The following is a 22,782-nucleotide window of genomic DNA, read 5'->3' on the forward strand; positions in this document are numbered from 1 at the left end:
GAAGAGGAAAATATCCGATTTATAAAAAAAAAAATAAGAAGAAAAAAATGTGGGAAAAAACAGCACCATTTCTTTCTGTTTTTGTTTTTACCAATAATTAATTTTGGATTCTTGTATTAATATTTTAGGAAAAAATGAATATACATAAAGTAATAAATGGAAACCATAAATTGAAATAAATAAAATGGAATCCATAAATATTGTGTGAATAGTTAAGAAACATGAGGTCACATAATTACTAATGATGATTAATATTGGTCCATTAGATTAAAACAAAATAAAGGGTTATGATGTGGAGTAACTCTTTTGAGTTACTCTTGGAGTCAATATAACCCTCCTCTATATATATATATATATATATATATATATATATATATATATATATATATATATATATATATATATATATATATATATATACACGTGGAGTAATTTAGAGATAGTTGCATTTAATAATGTAAGTCGTGATTTCCTACTAGTCAAGCAAGCGTCAGTGGGTCAACAGATACACGCTTCTGTTATTGTTTTTTAGCATACACAGATTTTTCTACGTTTCTAATTTCTAATCTATATTTTTCTATGTCCCAAACAACATAAAAAACTCATTATTATTCATCTCTTTCTTCTCAATCTCTCATTTACCATATAACAAAACTTTCCTTCATCAATTCTTGTGTATTTCATGGGATGTCTTAGTCTCAGAATTGAGAACCATAGACAACAAGACACAATTTCCATGGACAAATCAAATAGCTTTCTTCATAGTCTTATCAAACACTTCAAATTCGGTTCCACCACAGGTACCTACTCCACAACATTAAGTTGTTTTTTTTGGTTCATGAATTGAATTGTCTCATAAAAAGTATGTTTTTTTTTCCTGAATTATTGGTTGTGTGTGTGTTTGTTTAATCAGAGAGAAACAATGAAGCTGATTTACAAAGAATGGCTTCACAGGAGCAGAAGATATTTTCTTATGAAACCCTTGTTTCTGCTACAAAGAATTTTAATGCTGTTCATAAGTTAGGTGAGGGAGGTTTTGGACCTGTCTTCAAGGTAAATAACCCCTCTTCCAAATTAATGGATTCACTCAACAACTTGATCAATTTTCAGAAATTTTCTCAAATTTTGGTTTGTGATTACAGGGGAAATTGATTGATGGGAGAGAAGTTGCAGTGAAGAAATTATCACATACATCAAATCAAGGGAAGAAAGAGTTTATGAATGAGGCAAAGTTGTTGGCTCGTGTGCAGCATAAGAATGTGGTGAATTTGTTAGGTTATTGTGTTCATGGAGCAGAAAAGTTACTTGTTTATGAGTATGTTCCTCATGAAAGCCTTGACAAGCTTCTTTTCAGTAAGTGCTTTTTCTGCCTATTTTTTGTATATATCATCTTTCTCACATTTTTTAACAAGTTTCATCTAATTAGATTAGATTCTAAGATGTGAAATTAATCTAAATTTATAATAATCTCAAATTCAATTAAGATAAGTATTGGAGTCTATGTTATATTTTCCATGAAATTTAATGGATGTTGTGAATTAGTATTCCTCCTTTCCTGTCTTCCACCTAATTTTGATCTGGTCCAGCTGGCCAATTAATGTGAGATTTCCGTACTTACCCTTTGCTTATGATGAAATGAAATCTTGGAAACTCTCAACTTGTACCCATTCTTTGGACATTATACAGCATTGAACTGTGTGCTGCTTTTACTGCAGCAAATCCTGGTCTAGGTCATCATAGTACAGTATAATATAGTAATCATTACTAAGTAATGCATTGGTGTACCATATTTTGTTAAGAGGGGACCCAATAATCATCACATTGGAATTGAGACATTATATTTTTTACCTAAAATCTTAAGACATTAGATATATCTTGTTCAAGATCAAATTACCATATAATGTAAGCATATCTTATTCTATGATTCTCCTATAATGATTAAACAATTTTTTATTAATGACATGAACTAGTCCAGTTTGCATCAAAAAACAATCCATGTGAAACTTCTAAATCACTTTCGACACACTAACTTTTAGTTTTTTTGTTCAAGTAGCTCAGTGGCTAAACTCACACAGATTAAGTGTGGAGAAATGGAGAACCGAGGTTCAAATTCCGGCCTCTCCAATAATATTTCTAGTAATTACCAACTGAGCTACACTTATGAGACTAGCTATTAATTTTACCTAGGCTTTAGTTTATTGGCTCTTTTTGCTTATTTTAGTATAAGGCTCATTTAGTTCTTTCACTTTGTTAGCTTTGTTTTGTATTAGGGTCTTCTTCTTTTTGTGATAAAGGGTATCAGAGTCTATTATCAAAAATAATATTTTAGTTTATGTTTAAGTTATTATTATCTTACCTTCTACATAGTCCAAATTGGGTTGATGAATTGATTTATGCAGTTGCTTGTTATCTAAGTATATATATAAAAATCAAACATATATACCTGGTCCAAGTACTAGTATACAATTTGGGATTTTAAACATGTTTTATTTGCTAATATTCCTCCCTACTACAGGAAGCACCTACTATTATTACAGAACTGCTACAAGTTTTTCACTGTCTTTATGATGATATCATATTCGCATGTGCTATCAACAACATGGTGGACCTCCAGCCAAACCAACCATCTTACTTTTCTTCAAAAAATTAAAATATAAAAGTGTTTCCTGACCCTGGAGTGCTATGACTTATATACTATGAAAGGGACTGCACTTTTGACCTTGACTTTAGCATATACTAATAGTACATAATTAAAATAAGTGTCATGCTTATTAAAAAAAAAGTTAGCATTTTCCTTAAAATAATTCATTTAATGGATCAGTTGGATACATTTCCTACCCACAAAACATAAATCTAGCAATCAAAAACACCTAATTTGATCCCACGCATCTTTCCAAAGCCGTCTTCTCTTACCAAGAAGAAGCATCCTCCCATTTTCACTTTTCCTTATCAATAAATAAAGGTAGCTTGGGCATTTAGAACCCAAAATTTCACTTCTTAAGAAGGATCATGGAAACTAAACACACCTGAGCTAAGTTCTATTTGTTGTTGTGAAATAGCCTAATTCCACCATATATACCATGAGATGAAATTCAAATAGTTGAGGTATACAGTTATGTGGTGACTTTTTATTTCTTTTCTCATAAAAAACTAATGTGAGAGTGACACAATTAATTAAAATTGGATCTAGGGATTAGTATTCTATCATACGGCGAATTAGGTTCAAATTTCGGCAAATAAAACCTATATTTAGTGTCAAATAGTGTCTCAGATATGATTATCTCAAGTTAAGAGAACTTACGAAAAATGAAGAAATAAAACTAACGTGACGCGAGTGTTAATTTAAGCTTCTTTTTTTTTGGGTGTTCTAAAGTTAAAATAAGCTGAAAATGAATTTATATATACTAAAGAAACATAACAAACACTAAATTATTTTGATGGACGCAGAAACTGCAGATAAGAGGGAGCAGCTTGATTGGAAACGTAGGTTTGGGATAATCACAGGTGTGGCAAAGGGATTACTTTATCTCCACGAAGACTCACACCATTGCATAATCCATAGAGACATCAAAGCCAGTAATGTATTGCTTGATGACAAATGGACACCCAAAATTGCTGATTTTGGAATGGCACGTCTCTTCCCCGAAGATCAAAGCCAAGTCAATACGCGTGTGGCTGGTACCAAGTAAGTCATCATTTTACAAAATTATTACTATTGTTTGTTATTCAAAACTAAAAGTATTTGGTAGAGTCCTGGTTTTGATTTAAAACTAAAAGTATTTTAGAATTATGCAGTGGATATATGGCTCCTGAATATATGATGCATGGAAGACTTTCCGTCAAAGCTGACGTGTTTAGCTATGGGGTTTTGCTATTGGAGTTGATCACTGGCCAACGAAACTCTTCCTTTAATTTGGATGTGGAGCACCATAGCCTTCTTGATTGGGTATGGATTTTATTTTATCTTTTAACTTCAAAAAGGAGTATAGAGTCATTTTCTAGAAGCTACACAGTGTAGCCTTTGGAAAATCACTGTGATTCTGACATATCCACCATGATACAAAACATAGGTTAAATAAAGAACTCAAATAGTAGTCCATATAAAACATTCTTAATTAAGGAAGGATTCATCTATGTATTGGTTATTTATAGGCATACAAGATGTACAAGAAAGGCAGGAGCTTAGAAATTGTAGATTCTGCATTAGCATCTACAGTGTTAACAGAACAAGTAGCAATGTGCATTCAGCTTGCTCTGCTATGTACTCAAGGAGATCCACATCTACGTCCGACAATGAGACGAGTAGTGGTGATGCTTTCAAGGAAATCACCACAAAGCCACATGGAAGAACCAACAAGACCAGGAATACCAGGTAGTAGATATAGAAGACCTCCTGGACATTCTGCTTTGTCTTCTACAGTTGGTAGTGGTGCTTCTTATTCTCGATCTTTTGATTCAAGCAACAATTGTACGACGCATACAAACACTGCCACTGGTACAAGTTCAGCAACTGCTGAATTAGACATAAGAGGGAAACGTCCAATGCAGGATTAGGCTCACTCATTTTGTTTTGCCAAGTGATGGGGGAGAGAGCTATTCTTTTTGCAATCTATTTATGTGATTTGAACTTGTTAGAGTGTAGATATTGAGATGGTTAGGCTAGGAACCTCTAGGTTGATGTGAATTCTTATTCTTTTAATAATTTTAAGATAAAAATGAGCTGAAATTCGAAATTCATGTAATCTCATCCAGGTCATGGCCCCAATAAAGTGTATAGTACTCATTTCGTAATAAATTTTAAGCAAAATGAATGAAAAAAGTAATATAGTTTTCATCCAAATTTTGAAGCAAATACATTTGACTTTTTGAATTCTTTTGCTTATATTTTGTTATGTTAATAACTATTAAGGATAAGTGAGGTGCCAATAATGAGCCGAAAATATATTTGCTTCCGAAGCAAGAGAATAGTAATGTAAATCGTCACTCAAGTCCAAATAGTAATGTAACTTGATTGGTGGAGCTAAGAGAATGATAACAAAAACAAACAGTACTGTTTTTCTACTATTTTGTCTTCGTCTTAATACCAGAGAAGCATGATCTCATTAAAATCGAACAAAAAGCCAGTAGCAACTCCTCTTCCAACTTCTGACCCTCATCTTTAAGTTTGCACCCCCGTACTTTAATCAGAATCAGAGCTTTCATAGTCTCCCATCAGCTATTCCATCTCCTGTCCCAGCATCTCACCACCACCTTCAAAGTAAAGCTTCCATGCTTGAATCACTCTATCAAATTTTTTCCACACTGCATTTGTTGTCTACAAGTAATACAATCGATTATCAGGCTAATAGTCTATCAGACAGATTAAGTAAATAAATTAACAAATCATAGCTCAGGTCTTGTTTTGCGCGCGCGCGTGTGTTGCACCTCTCTCAGACGCTTTAACTGTTCACTGTGACCTTGCTGCATATGAGTAACCAGTAAATTGGACATGAAGACAACTTATAATCCACATAAAACAGAAGATGAAACACTATAGTAATTTTAACAAGTCAATAATTTTACATACCAGCTCCGGAATGTGCATCAACTGCTGCCTTGTTGATTCTTCACTGCAATCTGCAAGTATTTTGCGACACCTTTCCTCAGTTTCTGCAAAAGCCTTGACAGCCCGATGGTTCAAATCAGTCAGAAATGTGTCTGTCGGTGGAAAGTAAGTGCTTGCTGCAAAGACTAAGACTAATACTAATACTCCTCCTATCATATCTAACCTTGTCTTTTTGCACGGAAACATCTGAGAAATGTTTTTCATGCTTCTGAAACTTATCTTGAAATTCCCTCTCCAATACTTTGATTGTTACTTCATGGTTCAGGATAATTTTTAATATTTTCTACATGTAATGTAATGTAAACAAGTATATCAGCAAATGAAGAAAATAAAATAACAAATCATATTTCGGCTCTTGCACCTTTCTTAGACGCTTTAACAATTGTGTTGAAATTTCGGGAATTTAGGTGAAAGGATAGGAGAAAATAATAAGGAACAATAAAATATTATTGATGATGATGACAATAACCTAATTACAATATTTACATTACTATTTACATTACTATTTACATGAATAAAATAGTATGACTACCTTGGTATTTATAACCAAGTGAATAAACTTAAATCTAAACTAAATCCCTTTATTATAGGGCTAAGAATAAACAAACCAAATCATAGAGATATTTTCTCAACAAATAATATAATATTTTCTATATTCTAACACTCCCCCTCAAGCTAAAGCTTACTAAGCTTTAAGCTTGTTACAAAATTAACCCTAAAAATAAATTAAATCCATTGATAGCAAGCCATAAAGAGCAGCAATCAAAGAAGTAGTAAAGCAGCGACCGAAGAGATGAATCCATATCAAATTAAGTAAAAATGTCCGCAGATTAAAGTATCACAAACGGGGTATGCCCGCGGATTAACGTATCACAAACGGGGTATGCCCGCAAATTAAGGGATCACAAACGGGGTATGCCCGCAAATTAAGGGATAACAAACGGGGTATGCCCGCAAATTAAGGGATCACAAACGGGGTATGCCCGCGGATTAAGGGATCAAAGGTAACGGGGACCCGCGGATTAAAGAATCACAAACGGGTAACATGATTAAAGGTAACAGGACCCGCGGATTAAAGAATCACAAACGGGTAAAGGATTAAAGGTAACAGGACCCGCGGATTAAAGAATCACAAACGGGTAAAAAAAATAAAAAGAAATTTCAATGACGGCTAGGGTTTATATGAAAAAAAGGTTAAGTAAAGCATATATGAACAAAAAGGTGAGTAAAACGAAGAATAATCGAGAGTTAAATCTCGGGGAAAATTGCAGCGGAATTATGTTTCAAGGTGGATACCATGGCTCTGATACCATGACCATGTTGAAATTCGGGGAATTTAGGTGAAAGAATAGGAGAAAATAATAAGGAACAATGAATATTATTGATACTTGTCAATAACCCTAATTACAATATTTACATTACTATTTACATTACTATTTACATGAATAAAATAGTATGACTACCTTGGTATTTATAACCAAGTGAATAAACTTAAATCTAAACTAAATCCCTTTATTATAGGGCTAAGAATAAACAAACCAAATCATAGAGATATTTTCTCAACAAATAATATAATATTTTCTATATTCTAACAAATTGTATTCTGATCCTGCTTTATATAATGATCATCTAAGATCTGATGTTTAAGCTTCTTTTCCCGTTCTTTATGCTGCAAAATGCATTGTTCTTTTTCCTCTAAAAGTTGCTTTAATTTGGAAATTGTGATGTCTGCATTATTAATGTAAATATTATTAGCCTTAATCAATGGTCAATGATATTATGATTTATTTCCATTCTTAGCTTACCAATTCATGTATATAGGACACTTTAGGGGATCAACATGATGAGAGGTGCCTCTTATTTTCGACCGATCTTTTGATTCAAGCAATAACTGTACCACGCGTATAAACACCGCCACTGGTACAAGTTCAACAGTAGCTTAAAAATGAGTGTCCAAATGAATATTTTGGCGATGTGAGACTACAATTTTGATAAAACACTGTAAGAATTTCAAATACTACAATTCATGTAGTCAGAAAGTGGCATATGACAATTGTAAAGTGTGATTCACTTTAGTATTGCGCGTTTAATATACATCGCCGAAAAATGAAAAATAACATATGACCTTGCACTTTTGGAATGAAATAAGGCATTTGAGGTTGTCTAGTCTTGGGAGTAGCAAACATGGACATGGTCCTTTTATTTAATTTTGGAATCTTGAACATGAAAACATTCTTGGCTTGTTTTATCAATTATTCCTTAACTCAGTAATAAACAAACCAGAAACTGAAGAAAGAAGAAACATAAAACATACTCTTCCAAAAACAATCTCTGTATACTGTTTAACCGATCGAAAAAATCATTCCTGGAGTTTTTTCATGTAAATGTTCACACAGCACCTATTACTGCATGATCAAACTTTGTTATGGTGAGCAATACATATATAGATAGTATAGTACTGTGAAATGGGAAACAAACAGGTTCATGAAGAAAAATTAGGAAGAGTTGAATTTTTGAATAGGAAGAAGAAACAATACTGTGTTAATGCTGCAAGAAGAGACAAGAGTTGGAAATGCAAAGAAAAATTGGTTGAATATTTTTGTAGTTGTTGTATGCTATGTATTTGTTGTCCATTAGCCAGTGTTTGTTGTTGCCTCATGCTACCATGCAGAGTCTTTAAGAAAGTACTTGGATGGGCTTGTTGTTTTGGATCAAAGAATAGGATTTTTGCAGATTACTCTTCTTTTTCTGACATTGATCAAGATGTTGCATTAGGTAAGGTTAAGTTTAAGCCTAACTAGTATACTTGCAGGCAAAAACAGATTCAACCATTAAATTAAGGTTTAAGTTGGTTGTAGCTGGCCCAAACTCGATTTTAGTTTTGTTGATGTTGTTATAGGCTTATAGCTCAATTTTAACGTCAAGAGATTATATTAATTAAATAAGTCTGTATATATTTGATAATATATTATGATGTTTAGTTACATATTATGCTGATTTAAGCAAAAAATAAAAAAATAAAAGATTTGTCAAGAATGGGATTCGAACCCATGCCCTTTCGGACCAGTACCTGAAACTGGCGCCTTAAACCAACTCGGCCATCTTGACTTTTTGTTTAATGAATTACTAAACTGCATAATTACCTCTGCTAAGTGGATTTTAACCAAAAACGGGAAATGCCTTTTTCCTATGTTTATTACTACCTCAAGATGTGTGTAATTGAGTGTTAAAAAGCAAATAAAATAAAACAAAACAAAACAAAGTGACACCTTATGGTAGAAAATTTTCATTTTGCTAACTTAAAATTAATTAATTAAAGGGTATGCTAACTAGGGGTGGCAAAACAGGCCGGGCCCGCCGGCCGATCCGTTTGACCCGCCATTTTTGGCGGGCCGGGCTGAGGTTTTCGGCTCGCTACCTTAAGGTGGCCCGCCCCCGCCTAACCCGCCTAAAAAATGAGGCGGGGTGGGGCGGGGCAGGGCGGGTTAGCCTGCGGGCTTTTAAATTTTTTATATTTTTTTACTTTTATTGAATTTTTTTTAGCATTGGTTCAATAATTCTTAACAAGTATAGAAGTCGTTTATTGTCGGAAAATGTGGAGGCTTTGATTTGCACTCGCAATTGGCTTCACGGTTTTAATAGTTCACGTATATAATCATATTTAATCATGCTTTTTAATTGATTTATGTCATTTACATTGTTTGGCTACATAAAATATATGGTTGTGACTTTTTTTGCATTTTATTTTATGTAGCTGTAGTGGGTGACGATGAGGAGAGGGATTGTGGAAGGTTTCAGCCTATGCCTATCACTACGACATCAACTGAAGCTTCATATGTTTATGACATAGATGATGATGAAGATGATTGATGAAGTGTTTGTGATGGAGAGCTTTTGAGATTGATTAATTGCTGCTAGTTTTTTGATGTTTTGTGTCCCTGAATTTCCTTAACTATGTTGTGGTCTTTGGCTTTTTGGTATTGACATAGTTATAGTTTTTTGAGCCATGTTTTGGTGGAACCGGATGCATCATAGGCTGTTTGCTTGTTTCAAATGGGAATTATCACTTGCTAGTATTTATCCTTTTATCTTATATTGTAATGAATTACTTATTAACTTAGTTGATGTTTCTGTTAGTTTAATTAAGGGTAATTGTAAGTGTTAGTTTAATTAAGGGTAATTGTAAGGAATTACTTATTAACTTAATTAATGTTTTTGTTAGTTTAATTATCTCTATTCTCTGCTGCAATCTTCTCTCAACTCTTAATTATCCAGAATTTTAAGGAATTTGAAGTTATAGCTCAACCTGCTTAACTTCACAATATTCTCTCAATGCAATCTGCTAGTATTTTTTTTAACATCAACTAGGAGGTAAGAATTGTGAAGTTATAATTCAAATAGTTAAAAAAAATAAAAGAGTATTTGGCGGGCCGGCCCGCCAACTCGCCAATAAACGGACGGACTTGAGTTGTTGAACCCGAACACCTAAGTTGCCCCGCCCCGCTTTTGGGCGGGCTTAAACGGGGCGAGCCTAAACGGGGCGGGCATGCCCACTTTGCCACCCCTAATGCTAACTAGTGCCCTCGGGGCACTAGTTAAGGAACTAAGAAGGGAAATAGAAGAAACAAATTGCTTTGAAAAAACAAAAATTTAAATTTTTAAAATGTTGATTTCACAAGTTTCAAGATAATATTATTATCTTTAGTTACATTAATCAGTGCTCCGAAGGCACCGGTTAGCATTTTCCTTAATTAAATAGCAAGGAAAAGTGGGAAATTTAAGCTAGCCTATATGTGAGCCTTGCATTAAACGGTTCATTATCTCCTATATAGGAGTATGTGCAGTGCAGTGCAGCTAGGGATCTACATGATGTCTAAATCTAAACTAGTGTAATTAAATTAGCATTTAATCAGTAATTTGTAGATATTCTTGATTTATTAGGAAAAAGTATAAGCTGTTGTGACTTTATCATTCGTTCTTGTCATGAAGCTAAATTTTGCTAGAGCTAACATGGCTTGCAGCATGTGAACTCTTGTCAATGACAACCAGCTAGTGGCCATGGACATGGTCACATTATTCAATTTACCTAGTGTAAAGTTTTCATTTGAGTTTTTATATTGTCAAAAATAAGTTAAAGGACAAACTCACTCTATGATAGTTAGTAGTTTAGTACTTTCATTATATAAGTAGGAATTCTTAATTTTTACTTAACTGTAAAGAATCTTATTCCATTTTCCATAGTACTTATCATTTTATTCACAAATACAAAAAACGTGCATAAAATAAATCAATGCAGTTTGGGTAATATGACACCAATCGATTTTGAAACTTAAAATTAATATAAATATTAAAATTTTGAGACAGTGCTTAGTTTAATTATACATGCTATTTTATCCGATTCAATTTTTTTTTTTACAGTAAAATTAAATAAAAAGATAAATAAAAATTGGAGTCCTCGAATTGGATAGAATAGAACCATATCCAATAAAATACCGGCGTAATATAAACTGATCAATCCATAATATTAATAGGTGTTGCAATGCAATAATATACTTTGCCGCAGTAGGTGGGCATAACTCTTATAGAAGTAGCAATCAATCTATATATTACTGAAGTAAGTGCTACATATTAAATAAGAATTTATTTCTCTGCCATGGATAGAGACATTCCTTGGCAAGAAGAAATATGGTGCTTCCTTCCTGCTTCCATATCTTTAATATAATGAAAAGTGTGCTTCTAGTTCTAGGTCCTATGTAAGCACATGATCGAAACCACAACTATAGTATATCCCTAGCTAACACAATTTAAGTGAACCTTTTTTTAATTAAGAGCATATGTTATGTTAATTGCTATTAGTTGTTATTTTGTTAGTGTTTAAGTTTAAACCTATATGAGCTCTATCTTGCAAGTCTTTTAAAGAGACATCATATAAAGGAAAAATATAATGTCCAGCCTTTTGTTTATATAAATAAAGCCAAGGACCACAATACTAAAGTCATTTCAGAATACCAAAAAAACACGATTTTCTGTCATCTCGAAGTATACTTAACTCAAAAGTAGGGATTTGGACTATATGCAGTTGACTGCATGCAATCAGTAAATATGGACCGACTGATCAAGATCAGACGGCTCAGATTTTAAGATCAGATTTTCTGATCTTGATCAGACGGTTTACAAGTGGCCAACTGCACTGCAGTCAATATATTTTTTGACTGCATTGAACCCCTATCCCAAAAGTAGTGTTTTTTTCGATCGAAATTAGTATAATTCCAAAAAATGTAGTTTTTGAGAAAATTCTTGGCCTAGGAAGCCCCTAACCCATCATTCAACCGGATGAAGCCCATCCCATGATTAGTGTATGGTAATTAGAAATCATCAGTTCAGATTAAGAATGAGATATAGATTCATCATTCACAAATTGTAGGCATATTCAGTCTAAATTGTCAATTGAAGTCATGTTTTGTATTACTCTCCTACTAATTAATAATTAAATTTAATTTTTGGTTCATAAGTTCTTCAGGAATTGCTATCTGCATAAAAAATTATGAAGGCACAATAGGGAAACCAAATTTCAACACACACATTTGAAATATCAATATTCAAATTTCCATAAGTGAACCTTATAGTAACAACTAGCATATTGCTAAAAAATTAAAACTAACCTATTATAAAAAAAATATATAAAAAAATTAAAACTAACCACGACACAGAAAAAATTAAGAAATAAACTTTATTAATTAATTGAAGCTAGAAATTAACATTTCAAAGTTCATAGACCAGAAACAAATCCCACCATATCTTTCTTTAAGCATAAAAAGAAAAAGAGATTCCTTATAACTAAAAACCTAACAAGAGAATGGGTCCATTCACATTTTACACTAATTAATTAATCATAAGTTTTATTTTTTCCATTAAAAATAAAACTTAAATTCATGATCATGCATGCAATTAATTAATTATTAATTAACTAAAGTAAAAAAAGAACCCTGTTTCACTGTGTTACGTTACGTACTATTCTTCTTCTCCTTCTTCTTCTTCTTCAATCCCAAAGCTTGTTTAATCTTCCCCATAGCTTTCTTCAAGATCGAATCATTCACACCGTTGGATCTCTTCTTCTTCTTCCCAACTTCCACCTCCAATTCTTCAACAAAATTCTCCAACTCAGCACCACATTCAAGAAACTGCTTATACAAATTCCTATAAGCATTTTTCAACGACTCCCGAAAAGAATCCGAAACTTTAATCACAACCGTCGATGAACGCGACGCGATTTCGTTGCTGTTGTAACCGTAATATCCAACCCTCACGCGCCCATTCGCGTACTCATTACACGCAGCAAGAAGAACATGTCCTCTTTCACGAAAATGCTCCTTTACGAATTCGTCAAAATTCTTCAACGGTTTACGAATAATATTAACAGCAGAATAGCACGTGAGAATAAAAGCTTCTTCGTTATAAGCACGTGACTTAGTTTCAAAAATTGAACGCTTCAAAACACGATAACCAGGTTCGTTAAAAAGTGGCTTCTCATTAAGAACAAGTGCTTGAATAGAAACTAAAACCTGAAGAATTGTTGAACTAGATGGGTCCCACTTTTCACATTTTTTACCACTCCATGTATTAAGCAAACTTAAACAAACGACGCCGTTTGTGTAAAGATTCGGGTTTAAACGAAACCCGAATGAGTGATAATGGATCTTCGGCGGGTTGTTTGGGTAATCGGATGGAAATTGAATGTCGAAGAAGAAAAGACCGTCGTGGTAAGGTGTACCGGCGGCGCCGATAATGACGGCGCGGAGTAAATCGATGCGGCGTTCGTAAGCATGAACGTAGATGGAATCTGGAAGATTCTTTTCAAGAATTTTCCATTCTTTCATGATGCGTTTGTATATGGAACTTTTAGTGTCTCTGAAGCAGTTACCGGCGATCTGAATGAATCGGTGATCTGAATCGTCTGAAACTAAGTCGAATGTGTTTCTCTTTGCCATTTTGTTGAATCTGAATGAACCAATGAATGGTTTAAGTGTTTAATTATCTATAACAATATATAAAGGGAATAAGGGAGTTTGGGCTGGATTTTTTTTTGTCCATTTTGCCCTTAACTTCCATTATGGTTTTTTAATTATTCCATAATTGCCCTTATCTATAACAATATATAAAGGGAATAAGGGAGTTTGGGCTGGATTTTTTTTGGTCCATTTTGCCCTTAACTTCCTTTATGGTTTTTTAATTATTCCATAATTGCCCTTAACTTCCTCTCTTTTTTTTTTATGGTTTTTTCATCTATATCTATTATATACTATAATATATAAAAAGAATACATGAGTTTTGGGTAGAATTTTCATAATACCAATATTACCCTTACTTTTTTTTAGTAGCAACAAAAATCTTTTATTAACAAACTCACCATAACATAAGGCGTATCTTTTTTTTGGGTACATAAGTTAGACACAGGCAGGCGCGGAACGCGCCTGCCTGGCCCGCTAGTTAATTATAATGGTAATTGTTTTGTGTTTAGGTTATTATGAAGAGTTAAGCTTTGGTTGGTAGTGTTAAAATGAAAAGACTTGTTGAGTGAGTTGATAGATATATTTGAGTATTGGGTGTTGTTATGGTGTTATTATTCGGTAATATTCACTATCTGTTACGAAATGAAAGATTTAGTAAAACTTTGGCGTATATTATGGCTTCACTTACCAATTAGATTCATTCACGTGTATATATTTTCAGATTTTTTATAACTATTTCAATTCTTTGAGGCAAGGCAAAAACTATTTCAATCTTTTCTTAGGCAAAAACTATTTCAATCTTATCAATATTACACTCGAGTGAGTGAATTCTAGTGGTGAGAGATTTGGGTAGTATGATATAAATCATGAGTTTAATCTCCAGATCATTGTAAACCCTAAAAAAAAAACTATTATAGTATATAAGTCGTAGCTAAACTGGTAAAAATTGTTGAAATTAAGCTTGACGTCATGATTGGGTTTGAACCTTGACTTTTTCACTTTTGTGTAAATTTATGATGGTTTTGTCATTTCGTTTATGTAAAAAAAAAATTCTAAAACTGATGTTTTTATTATAAAATAAAGGAGAACGTTAACATGTGCCCTATAGGGCATATGTTAAGAAGATAAATGTGAAAAAAAATTATTGAACTTGTGATATATTCAATTCTCTAAACATTAAATGCTTTGTATCATTAAATGCTATATTTTTATTTTTAGGTAGCTTAACATGTGCCCTAAGGGCACAAGTTACCATACCCTAAAATAAAAAACTATCTCTACAATCATACTGTTAGAAAGCAATAAAAATAAAGGAGGAGAGTTGGAAATTCTATCATGAGAGATAAAAACTTCTTGAAGAAGGGGGAGCAAATGGAGGTTGAGTGTTTTGATATATAGCCATCTTAACTGCAATGTGAGAGTCCATGTCAACAATGACGAGAGAGAAATTCAAACTACTAGTCATTCTTACAATATGGGCAAGAGTAAGACCCCAAAATTCAAAGTGCAAGAGAAGATGATAACATATAATTAATGAAAGTTGTAAGCTCAATACTACTCATATATGATTCATCAATATTAAGCTTGTGGGAGGAGAAAATTGCTAATTCACAATAATTGCGTGCTTTAGTTGATCAACATAAGATGAAAAGGTGAAAGAAGATGTGATGATATTAGTAGTAATTTCTAGAAACCAGAAATTACTAACTAATACAAAAAAAAAAAATAATAATAATAATAATAATTTGTCAGCCTATCAATATGAGAAATCAAATATTTGTACTAGAACTGAATTGACTGAAAATTTTAATTTAATAAATAAAAACAAGTAATTGATTCGAGGCATATAATTAGCATTTTCCTTTTTTTATTTATTTTTTATTACAGCACTATATACAACATTTACATGTTTACATTAGATGGTCTGCTTTTTCCTTAGGCAAGTGATTCGATTTCAAAATAATTGTCTATGTGATCTTCTTTTCCTTCAATGGTCCTCGGGGAATTTTGTTGAGATATCTCTTCTTAAACCATCTATATTTTCTCCTCAAATCTACTATCATATGTCCACCCAGATTGTTAATTTCTTCCTCATATCGATCATACACAATTGGCAGTGTTTGTATACAAAGAAAACCTTATCAACCATAAAAGGACAACAATTTAATTAGTACACTAATTAATATCAAATCAATTCAAAATAATTGAATTAGTGATGAATATTACGAATAAAAAAAATGTATGTAAATTTCTTAGTAACGAAACAATTAAAATTTTGATCTCTACTTTTCGTCATTAATTCAATTTTTTTAGTAGCAATGTGCCGAAGTTCTTACCAATATATAGTAGATTGATAAAGTCGAAGAAGGTTCCAATCACTGACAATATATAGAGGGAAACAATGACCTGCAAATAATTTTAGAAGTGAAATGTTAATTAAGTTCATTATATTGGTTGATAATTTGAGTCTAATGAAGGGTTAGTATTGGATGGTGATAGTGTGATACCAGAAGAAATAGTGGTAGGTCTGTTCCACATGATATGTGCAGGAATATTCTTAGTAACTGGTTCAATCTTCTGTGGATGATGAATGCAAGATCTTTGAACAATGATTCCTCTAAAATAGATTCAAGAAATTGAGGTCCATTCCTAAAGATAAAATTGAGTTTAAAATGAATGAATGATTTGAGTACAAAACTTCATGTAAATTTTTCACTCTAATGCAAAATTTATTTAGTTGGAGGCATATTTAACTTCTTTTATATTAATTTCAAAGATTTTTACTTTAAATTAAACACGCTTAATAGCTCGACTTTTATCTAACAATTTTCAATTACAACCAATATGGATTTATAAATTCTTTCCGATCAATTTAGTCAGTATGAACCGTATGTGATATTGTCGTTCATTCTAACTAAATTAGCTGGAAAAAATTTATAGATCTCTTGTGGTTGTGATTGAAACTTGAAAATTGTCAACTAAAAGTTGAGCGGTAAGTGTATTTAACTTTACTTTGAAGAACATTGAATTTAACATCAATACAAGTGTTTTAATAATAGCACATTAATGAATGGAGGTCAATATAACCCAAAGTGACAAAATATTTTCTTCAAAGTTTAAAATTCTTGTGTTCAAAATGGCTTGTTGAAGTAAGATAAGATGCTGATAAGATTGTAATTTGGATGTAAAAGTGATTCCTTAATTGAGTCCAACTTATAGGTACTTTTTGGCAGCATATATGCATGTGATGCATATTTCCTAAAATACTTAATTACTTCTTAATTATGAGTATGGTGCTAAGGCAAAATAGGTACCATTTCAAGATATCTGCAAGTGTAGACCATAAGTAGATTGCTAGCATTGTGGTAATGGAAGTGTGACAAAGAAATGTCACTAAATTGTACTCAACAACCTCAAATAGAAACCAAATTGTTGATATCCCAAGCAAAATTGCAGCTGATACATTTCTGTCCCTCCATAATAGCAAATCAGCCACTACACATTTATTCACCAAATCATGGTAATCAAGTCAATGATTATCTATTCTCAAATTTTCATATAAGCAATAAGATTAATTAGTTTTTAAAAAAGAGAGATGAAAGTCTATGTGAGTTTAACTTAGTTGGTAGAGACATTGTATTTTATATGTAGGAGTCAAGATTCAAACCCCGGACACCCCACTTATTAGGGCAAGTCTAACATGCACAAGTGGAAAAAGTCTTCCACGGTGCACAAGTTAGCAATTATACTATAACAAATATAAATTTTACAAAATCCACCGTTGGATTAAAATTTTATATCGTATAGATCATCAATAAAAATTTTGGAAAAAATTGAAAATCATTTGATATTTGATTGAGACTCATCAAGATTAACGGTTATGGTTTTTATTGACTACCGTTAATATTGATGGTCGCAATGACATATCAAATGATTTTCAAAAATTTTCAAATTTTTTATGGATGATCTATACGATATAAACTTTCAATCCAACGGTGGATTTTATAAAATTCGTATTCGTTATAGTATAATTGCTAACTTGTGCACCATGGAGGACTTTCTCCACTTGTGCATGTTAGACAAAGCCCACTTATTAACTTTTAAGGTGAAATTTCTAGCCACTAAACTACTTACAAAAAAATAAAATTAAAAGAGATGAAAAAACTATTAGTTTAGGGTTTAGTTTTTTCAACTATTAGTTTTTAATTTTGCTAAACATTTTTTTTCATTACCTTTCATTTTCCTTCATGCTATTTTTGTATGTGGGGCTATTCCGTTGCATGTCAAAATCAAAATATAAGAGAAAGTGACAAAGATTGTACCTTTTCCTCCACCAAGAATTTCATGAATTGGCTTTTCATGTGAAAATATCATTGGTCGTGATTTGGCAATTTCATCATCAGAATCAGAGGATGTATTGTGTGCCATAGTACTTCCCTTAATTTGTTTGTTGCATTATGATGCCATTTATGAAACCGTTTTTATATTAATCTTGCATAAGCAAAGGATATTTTATGCTCAATACTAAAGTAAAGAATGACTTATGACTTGGGGTTTATTAAACTTGTGGGTCATTTTGCATCTTTGATAATTACCACCCTAAAGCAAGTAATCTATCCCTTGAATCTGATATGATTGAGTATGTTAGGTTGGCAAGCAATTATGTGACCTTTATTTTTTTTTATGAAAAATCATGTGGACTTTTCCTACAATATTGCACGCCAAGTTTATATATATTTTGTACTCCGTACAATACAATTATTCACATAAATAAAGAATATGCCCTTATAGTATAGTGGTAGCCAATTATTGCACCCAGAAACAAAAATAGTGGTAGCCAATTATTTATTGTCACAACTCTCGTACCTTATAATTTATATAGTATCCCATTATTCAATAGGTTCGTTCAATAGAAGCGATATTATTTGAGGCGAGTCGAATATTAAATATGAGTATATCTCTCACACCTTAGTGTATTTTTGTCCAACATATATTGATGGACTCAACCACAACATCAGCCAATGCAAAGATGGTCTCAGCTCCCATTTTAGAAGCATCGGGTTTGCTAGCGGCTATTGAATGGATGCAAGAATTTGATTTCGAGAAAGTCATTTTCTCGTTGGACTCAAACGACGCTGTGGACTATTTTAATTCATTGGTGCATGAATGTACTGAGTTAGGATCCATATTAACTAGTTATCGTAGTCTTTTATCTCCTTTCCATAACAACTCATGTCAAGTTTTCTATAAGAGATGTTGATATGATTGCTCATAACTTTGTAAATGTACCATATATATAACATTAGTTCTAAGCTTTATTTTGATATTCCATTTTATATTGATCCTTGATTTTTAATGAAATTGGTTTTCTTATGTAAAAAATATCTTATCAAGTTGATTTTGTTTGAGACCAATAGAGTAATGATGGTAGTTTTTACTTTTTGATAAGATAATGGGAGATACCTCTTTATATAAGCAGAATTTATATTGTATTTGAAGACAAAAGTAGTTTTATGTAACGTTTTCAGCTTGGACATGGGATTGACCCATGTTGCCTTACAGGGACATATCTTCTACCCGTCCTTTAGGCATTACAAAGAGACCACTTGCTACAAAGGTACAGTACTTACTATCATGATTTAATATTGTCGAACCACTTAGGGCGGTTCCGCGGTGATGTTTGAGATTTTGGAGTTTGTTTTTCTAAAAAATTTAGGTTTAAAATTTGTGTCATTTTTTATGTTGGATTAGCTGATATAGAATGAAGGTTCGATTTTAAATGACATTCTCTCAAGTGGACAATGAGATAGGTGTCTCTCAAATTAGTCACTTCTTGAATCAGATACAGAATATTAAACTTTAAATTGGCACAATACCTAATCTTAAAAAAATATTACTACCCTTAACCAATACATTTAAAATAAACTAATCAGATGATATTATTCTCATCAATGAGAGTATATGAGAATGCTGAGAGAAAGCGAACTTTGTAAAATTAAGATGTCAAATAGGCATCCTTGAATGGGCATTTCAAATAATTCTCGCAAGTTTTAGTTCTTTAAATTCGTTATAATACTAATTTTCAAGTAGTAAGACATTCGATTTTTTATATACATAGAAGTGAGTTATCTCTCAAATAGGCGACTTCAAAATCGAACTTGAGTTGTTTTTTTTGTGTTACCATTATCACTTTTATAAGACATACTCCCTAATTATTGAAGTTTAATTGGTGAACGAAGATTGGTTGTAACAAGAATTAGAGTGACCATGACATTGGCATTGAAATATTTTTTACTTAAAAGTATTGATAATAATAGGAATATACTGTTTTAACCTTTTAATAATGTGATGTGAATTATTGGGATGAAAACCGGCCCCTTCCATGACTTTATGTCAAAGTTAAAAATGATATATATATTTTTAAAACCGTTTAAAGTTAAAAAACTAATATTCCAAAAATATAAATTTGTCATATAATGTAACATGATGATACAACGTTAGGAAAAGACACATATCATAGAAGGTTTGAAGCATCTTCATAAATCAGTGATCAAAATTACATTTTTAATCACAACACTATACAAAGTTTCAATGGATTCAACTGGGTTGCAATTGAAATTGCAATTGCAAATGAAATCACAAATATCAAACAGTTTTCTTCAATCTTCTCCTACCCTTTTCACCAACAACTCAAATTTCATCACTTTCACCAAAAAGTCTACTCCTTTTTCCACAATCATGGCTTCTTCAGCTACATCTACAGCAAAACCAATTGCATATGGTTTCAAAACATTGTTAGAAACTTTCACTGTTGATGTTCATAGAGCAGAGAATAGGCCATTGAATGTGCCCTTAATTGCCCCTTTTACTATTGCTTCTTCAAAATTGGAGAAAGTAGAAAATGTTGCAATTAGAGTTGAATTGAGTAATGGTGCTGTAGGGTGGGGTGAAGCACCGATTTTGCCTTTTGTTACTGCTGAGGATCAAAACATTGCTATGGTTAAGGCTTCTGAGGCATGTGAATTCTTGTTGAAATGTCCTGCATTAACATTGGGTTCTATGTTGAGTGAGATTGGTGATATTCTTCCTGGTCATCAATTTGCTTCAGTAAGTAGTGATATTTGATCTTAGTTAACCTTTAATTAGTGTTTGTGTTTTTTGTTAATCTCAATTTCAATCATTTGTTACTTGGATCATAGTTAAAGGATTAAAAAAAGGGAACAAACATAATTTGATAAACTCTATTGTAAGAAACTAGTAGGCTTTATTGTTGTAACTTATTTGGATGAAATTGTTTCTGATCAGTTTCAATTTCAGATGCTATTGAGCTGGTTCACATGAGATTACAAGTTTGTGAAATATGATGTTTGTTTTTGTGGAAATCTTACTTTCAATCTACCTGTTCCAATGTTGAAGGTTAGGGCCGGAGTGGAGATGGCACTAATCGATGCGGTTGCTAATAGTATCCGTGTGCCATTGTGGAGGCTATTTGGTGGAGCTTCAAATACCATAGTCACCGATATAACAGTTAAGATCTTATATAATCTCAGAAATGCTTATGATGAATATAGTTTTACAAAAGAAAGTGAAAGCATTGTCTTTTAGGAAAAACAAGTTTATAAGCCAACTTATTATATATGCAGATCCCAATTGTTTCTTCAGCTGAAGCAGCTGCATTGGCTTCTAAGTACTATAACGAAGGATTCAAGACTTTAAAACTGAAAGTTGGCAAGAATCTGAAAGCAGATATAGAAGTGCTTCAAGCTATACGTGGTGCACACCCTGAGTGTCAGTTTATTCTCGATGCTAACGAAGGGTATAACTCTGACGAAGCAGTGGAAGTTCTTCAGAAATTACACGGTTAAAACCTACATACTTGAATTCTTTTCTACATATCTATGATTCAAATTATTGTCATTGCCGCACGAGAAAATGCACACATGCACCTTATTGCATTATTTTTGCCGATTCAGTTAGGAACTTAGTTTGTTTTGTATTACAGAAATGGGGTTGACCCCTATTCTATTTGAGCAACCAGTTCATAGAGATGATTGGGATGGTCTTGGATATGTGAGTAACATAGCAAGAGAAAGATATGGAGTATCTGTTGCAGCTGATGAGAGCTGCAGAAGTTTAGTTGATGTTTACAGAATAGTGGAAGGGAATATTGTAGATGTCATTAACATAAAGCTTGCAAAAGTTGGAGTTATAGGTGCATTGGATATTGTTGAAAAAGCAAGAGCAGCAGGCTTGGATTTGATGATTGGTGGTATGGTTGAGACAAGACTGGCTATGGGATTTGCTGGTCACCTTGCTGCTGGCCTAGGATGTTTTAAGTAAGTTTGAGCCTTTTTTTTTCCTAAGTTTTTGCTGTTATATATGTTCTTTCATTTAAATGTTGCAAACTCTTTTGTAGGTTTATTGACCTAGACACACCACTTCTGCTATCAGAAGATCCAGTTCTGGAAGGTTATGAAGGTATATGTATACTGTAATACTCAACTGGGTTTCATGAAAAGATTGGTTAAATTAATGTGTTTGCAGTCTGATAACACTAAGGTATTTCATTTAACAGTTTCAGGTGCCACTTATAAGTTCACAAATGCTAGGGGACATGGTGGATTCCTTCATTGGGACAATCTTGTTTAGCCAGAGTTATGGTTTCCTTGCACATTAGAACTCCACTTTAATAAACAGAGGCAGGAACTACTTGTCTCAAAATGTATTGTGTACAAAATACAATCATTGTCTTCACTTGGGAAAAGAGAATGTTGGAGAGAAATTAGTATACTTTAAAGAGCGACTAAGTTTACTACAGTATTGCTTTTTTTACAATGAAAAACAGTTCTAATAGTAGTCAAGATTTGATTGGAGCAGTAACATGCATAAGACTTGGAAGGTACTGCAATCACAATAATAATTTCTATGCTTAGTTATAAAAACGCCAGTCCTGCTTGAGACACAACGAAATTCCAGAATATCTCTTCATCTTATGTTAAAACTGAAAACAATACCACCTACTGCATAATCAAACATTATGCAGCATGTATCTACTTGTTTTAAAATAATCAATCTACATACTTTGTTTTAACATTTGCATGTAAAACATCAAAAAAAATGTTTTCTTTTCTGTTACAGAGTACATAAGCCTATGTTTGGATGTGTGTT

The 22,782-nt window shown here is 32.5% G+C and overlaps 4 protein-coding genes and 1 non-coding gene across 5 annotated transcripts; 2 read left to right on the top strand and 3 right to left on the bottom strand.

Annotated features, from left to right (window-relative positions):
• Nucleotides 1-481: 481 nt before the first annotated feature.
• Nucleotides 482-4,840, top strand: LOC123918343 (putative receptor-like protein kinase At4g00960). The gene is made up of 6 exons (XM_045970366.1): nt 482-800; nt 914-1,053; nt 1,143-1,353; nt 3,448-3,685; nt 3,796-3,946; nt 4,153-4,840. The coding sequence occupies exons 1-6, from the start codon at nt 683-685 to the stop codon at nt 4,552-4,554; spliced, it is 1,260 nt and encodes a 419-aa protein (XP_045826322.1). The 5' UTR covers nt 482-682; the 3' UTR covers nt 4,555-4,840.
• A 3,792-nt stretch (nt 4,841-8,632) lies between these two features.
• Nucleotides 8,633-8,713, bottom strand: TRNAL-CAG. Its single transcript has one exon. It is a non-coding gene; the product is annotated as a tRNA-Leu (tRNA).
• A 3,472-nt stretch (nt 8,714-12,185) lies between these two features.
• LOC123916430 (putative ubiquitin-conjugating enzyme E2 38) lies at nt 12,186-14,242 on the bottom strand. The gene is made up of 2 exons (XM_045967887.1): nt 14,094-14,242; nt 12,186-13,640 (listed from the first exon to the last, which is right to left on the bottom strand). Exon 2 carries the CDS (start codon nt 13,591-13,593, stop codon nt 12,610-12,612), a length of 984 nt encoding a protein of 327 aa, XP_045823843.1. The 5' UTR covers nt 13,594-13,640; nt 14,094-14,242; the 3' UTR covers nt 12,186-12,609.
• Nucleotides 14,243-15,407: 1,165 nt separating this feature from the next.
• On the bottom strand, nt 15,408-18,067 carry LOC123916408 (reticulon-like protein B9). Its single transcript, XM_045967861.1, has 5 exons — nt 17,937-18,067; nt 16,929-17,109; nt 16,122-16,263; nt 15,951-16,020; nt 15,408-15,751 (listed from the first exon to the last, which is right to left on the bottom strand). The coding sequence occupies exons 1-5, from the start codon at nt 18,040-18,042 to the stop codon at nt 15,582-15,584; spliced, it is 669 nt and encodes a 222-aa protein (XP_045823817.1). The 5' UTR covers nt 18,043-18,067; the 3' UTR covers nt 15,408-15,581.
• Nucleotides 18,068-20,052: 1,985 nt separating this feature from the next.
• On the top strand, nt 20,053-22,705 carry LOC123915769 (L-Ala-D/L-amino acid epimerase). The gene is made up of 6 exons (XM_045967004.1): nt 20,053-20,721; nt 21,031-21,141; nt 21,258-21,474; nt 21,617-21,950; nt 22,031-22,092; nt 22,190-22,705. The coding sequence occupies exons 1-6, from the start codon at nt 20,206-20,208 to the stop codon at nt 22,261-22,263; spliced, it is 1,314 nt and encodes a 437-aa protein (XP_045822960.1). The 5' UTR covers nt 20,053-20,205; the 3' UTR covers nt 22,264-22,705.
• The last annotated feature ends 77 nt before the right edge of the window (nt 22,706-22,782 follow it).

The sequence above is a fragment of the Trifolium pratense genome, linkage group LG3 (genome assembly GCF_020283565.1).
Source record: "Trifolium pratense cultivar HEN17-A07 linkage group LG3, ARS_RC_1.1, whole genome shotgun sequence".
Taxonomy (NCBI): Eukaryota; Viridiplantae; Streptophyta; class Magnoliopsida; order Fabales; family Fabaceae; genus Trifolium; species Trifolium pratense.

Coding starts and splice junctions, on each gene's coding strand:
- LOC123918343 (XM_045970366.1), top strand. CDS start 683: ATGGGATGTCTTAGTCTCAGAATTGAGAACCATAGACAACAAGACACA. Junction 3,686..3,795: donor ACGCGTGTGGCTGGTACCAA/GTAAGTCATCAT, acceptor AGAATTATGCAG/TGGATATATGGCTCCTGAAT. Junction 3,947..4,152: donor ACCATAGCCTTCTTGATTGG/GTATGGATTTTA, acceptor GGTTATTTATAG/GCATACAAGATGTACAAGAA.
- LOC123916430 (XM_045967887.1), bottom strand. CDS start 13,593: ATGGCAAAGAGAAACACATTCGACTTAGTTTCAGACGATTCAGATCAC.
- LOC123916408 (XM_045967861.1), bottom strand. CDS start 18,042: ATGGCACACAATACATCCTCTGATTCTGATGATGAAATTGCCAAATCA. Junction 16,264..16,928: donor CTTGCAGATATCTTGAAATG/GTACCTATTTTG, acceptor TTTTATCTTTAG/GAATGGACCTCAATTTCTTG. Junction 15,752..15,950: donor TATCAATCTACTATATATTG/GTAAGAACTTCG, acceptor ATGGTTGATAAG/GTTTTCTTTGTATACAAACA.
- LOC123915769 (XM_045967004.1), top strand. CDS start 20,206: ATGGATTCAACTGGGTTGCAATTGAAATTGCAATTGCAAATGAAATCA. Junction 21,142..21,257: donor CCATAGTCACCGATATAACA/GTTAAGATCTTA, acceptor TTATATATGCAG/ATCCCAATTGTTTCTTCAGC. Junction 22,093..22,189: donor AGTTCTGGAAGGTTATGAAG/GTATATGTATAC, acceptor TTCATTTAACAG/TTTCAGGTGCCACTTATAAG.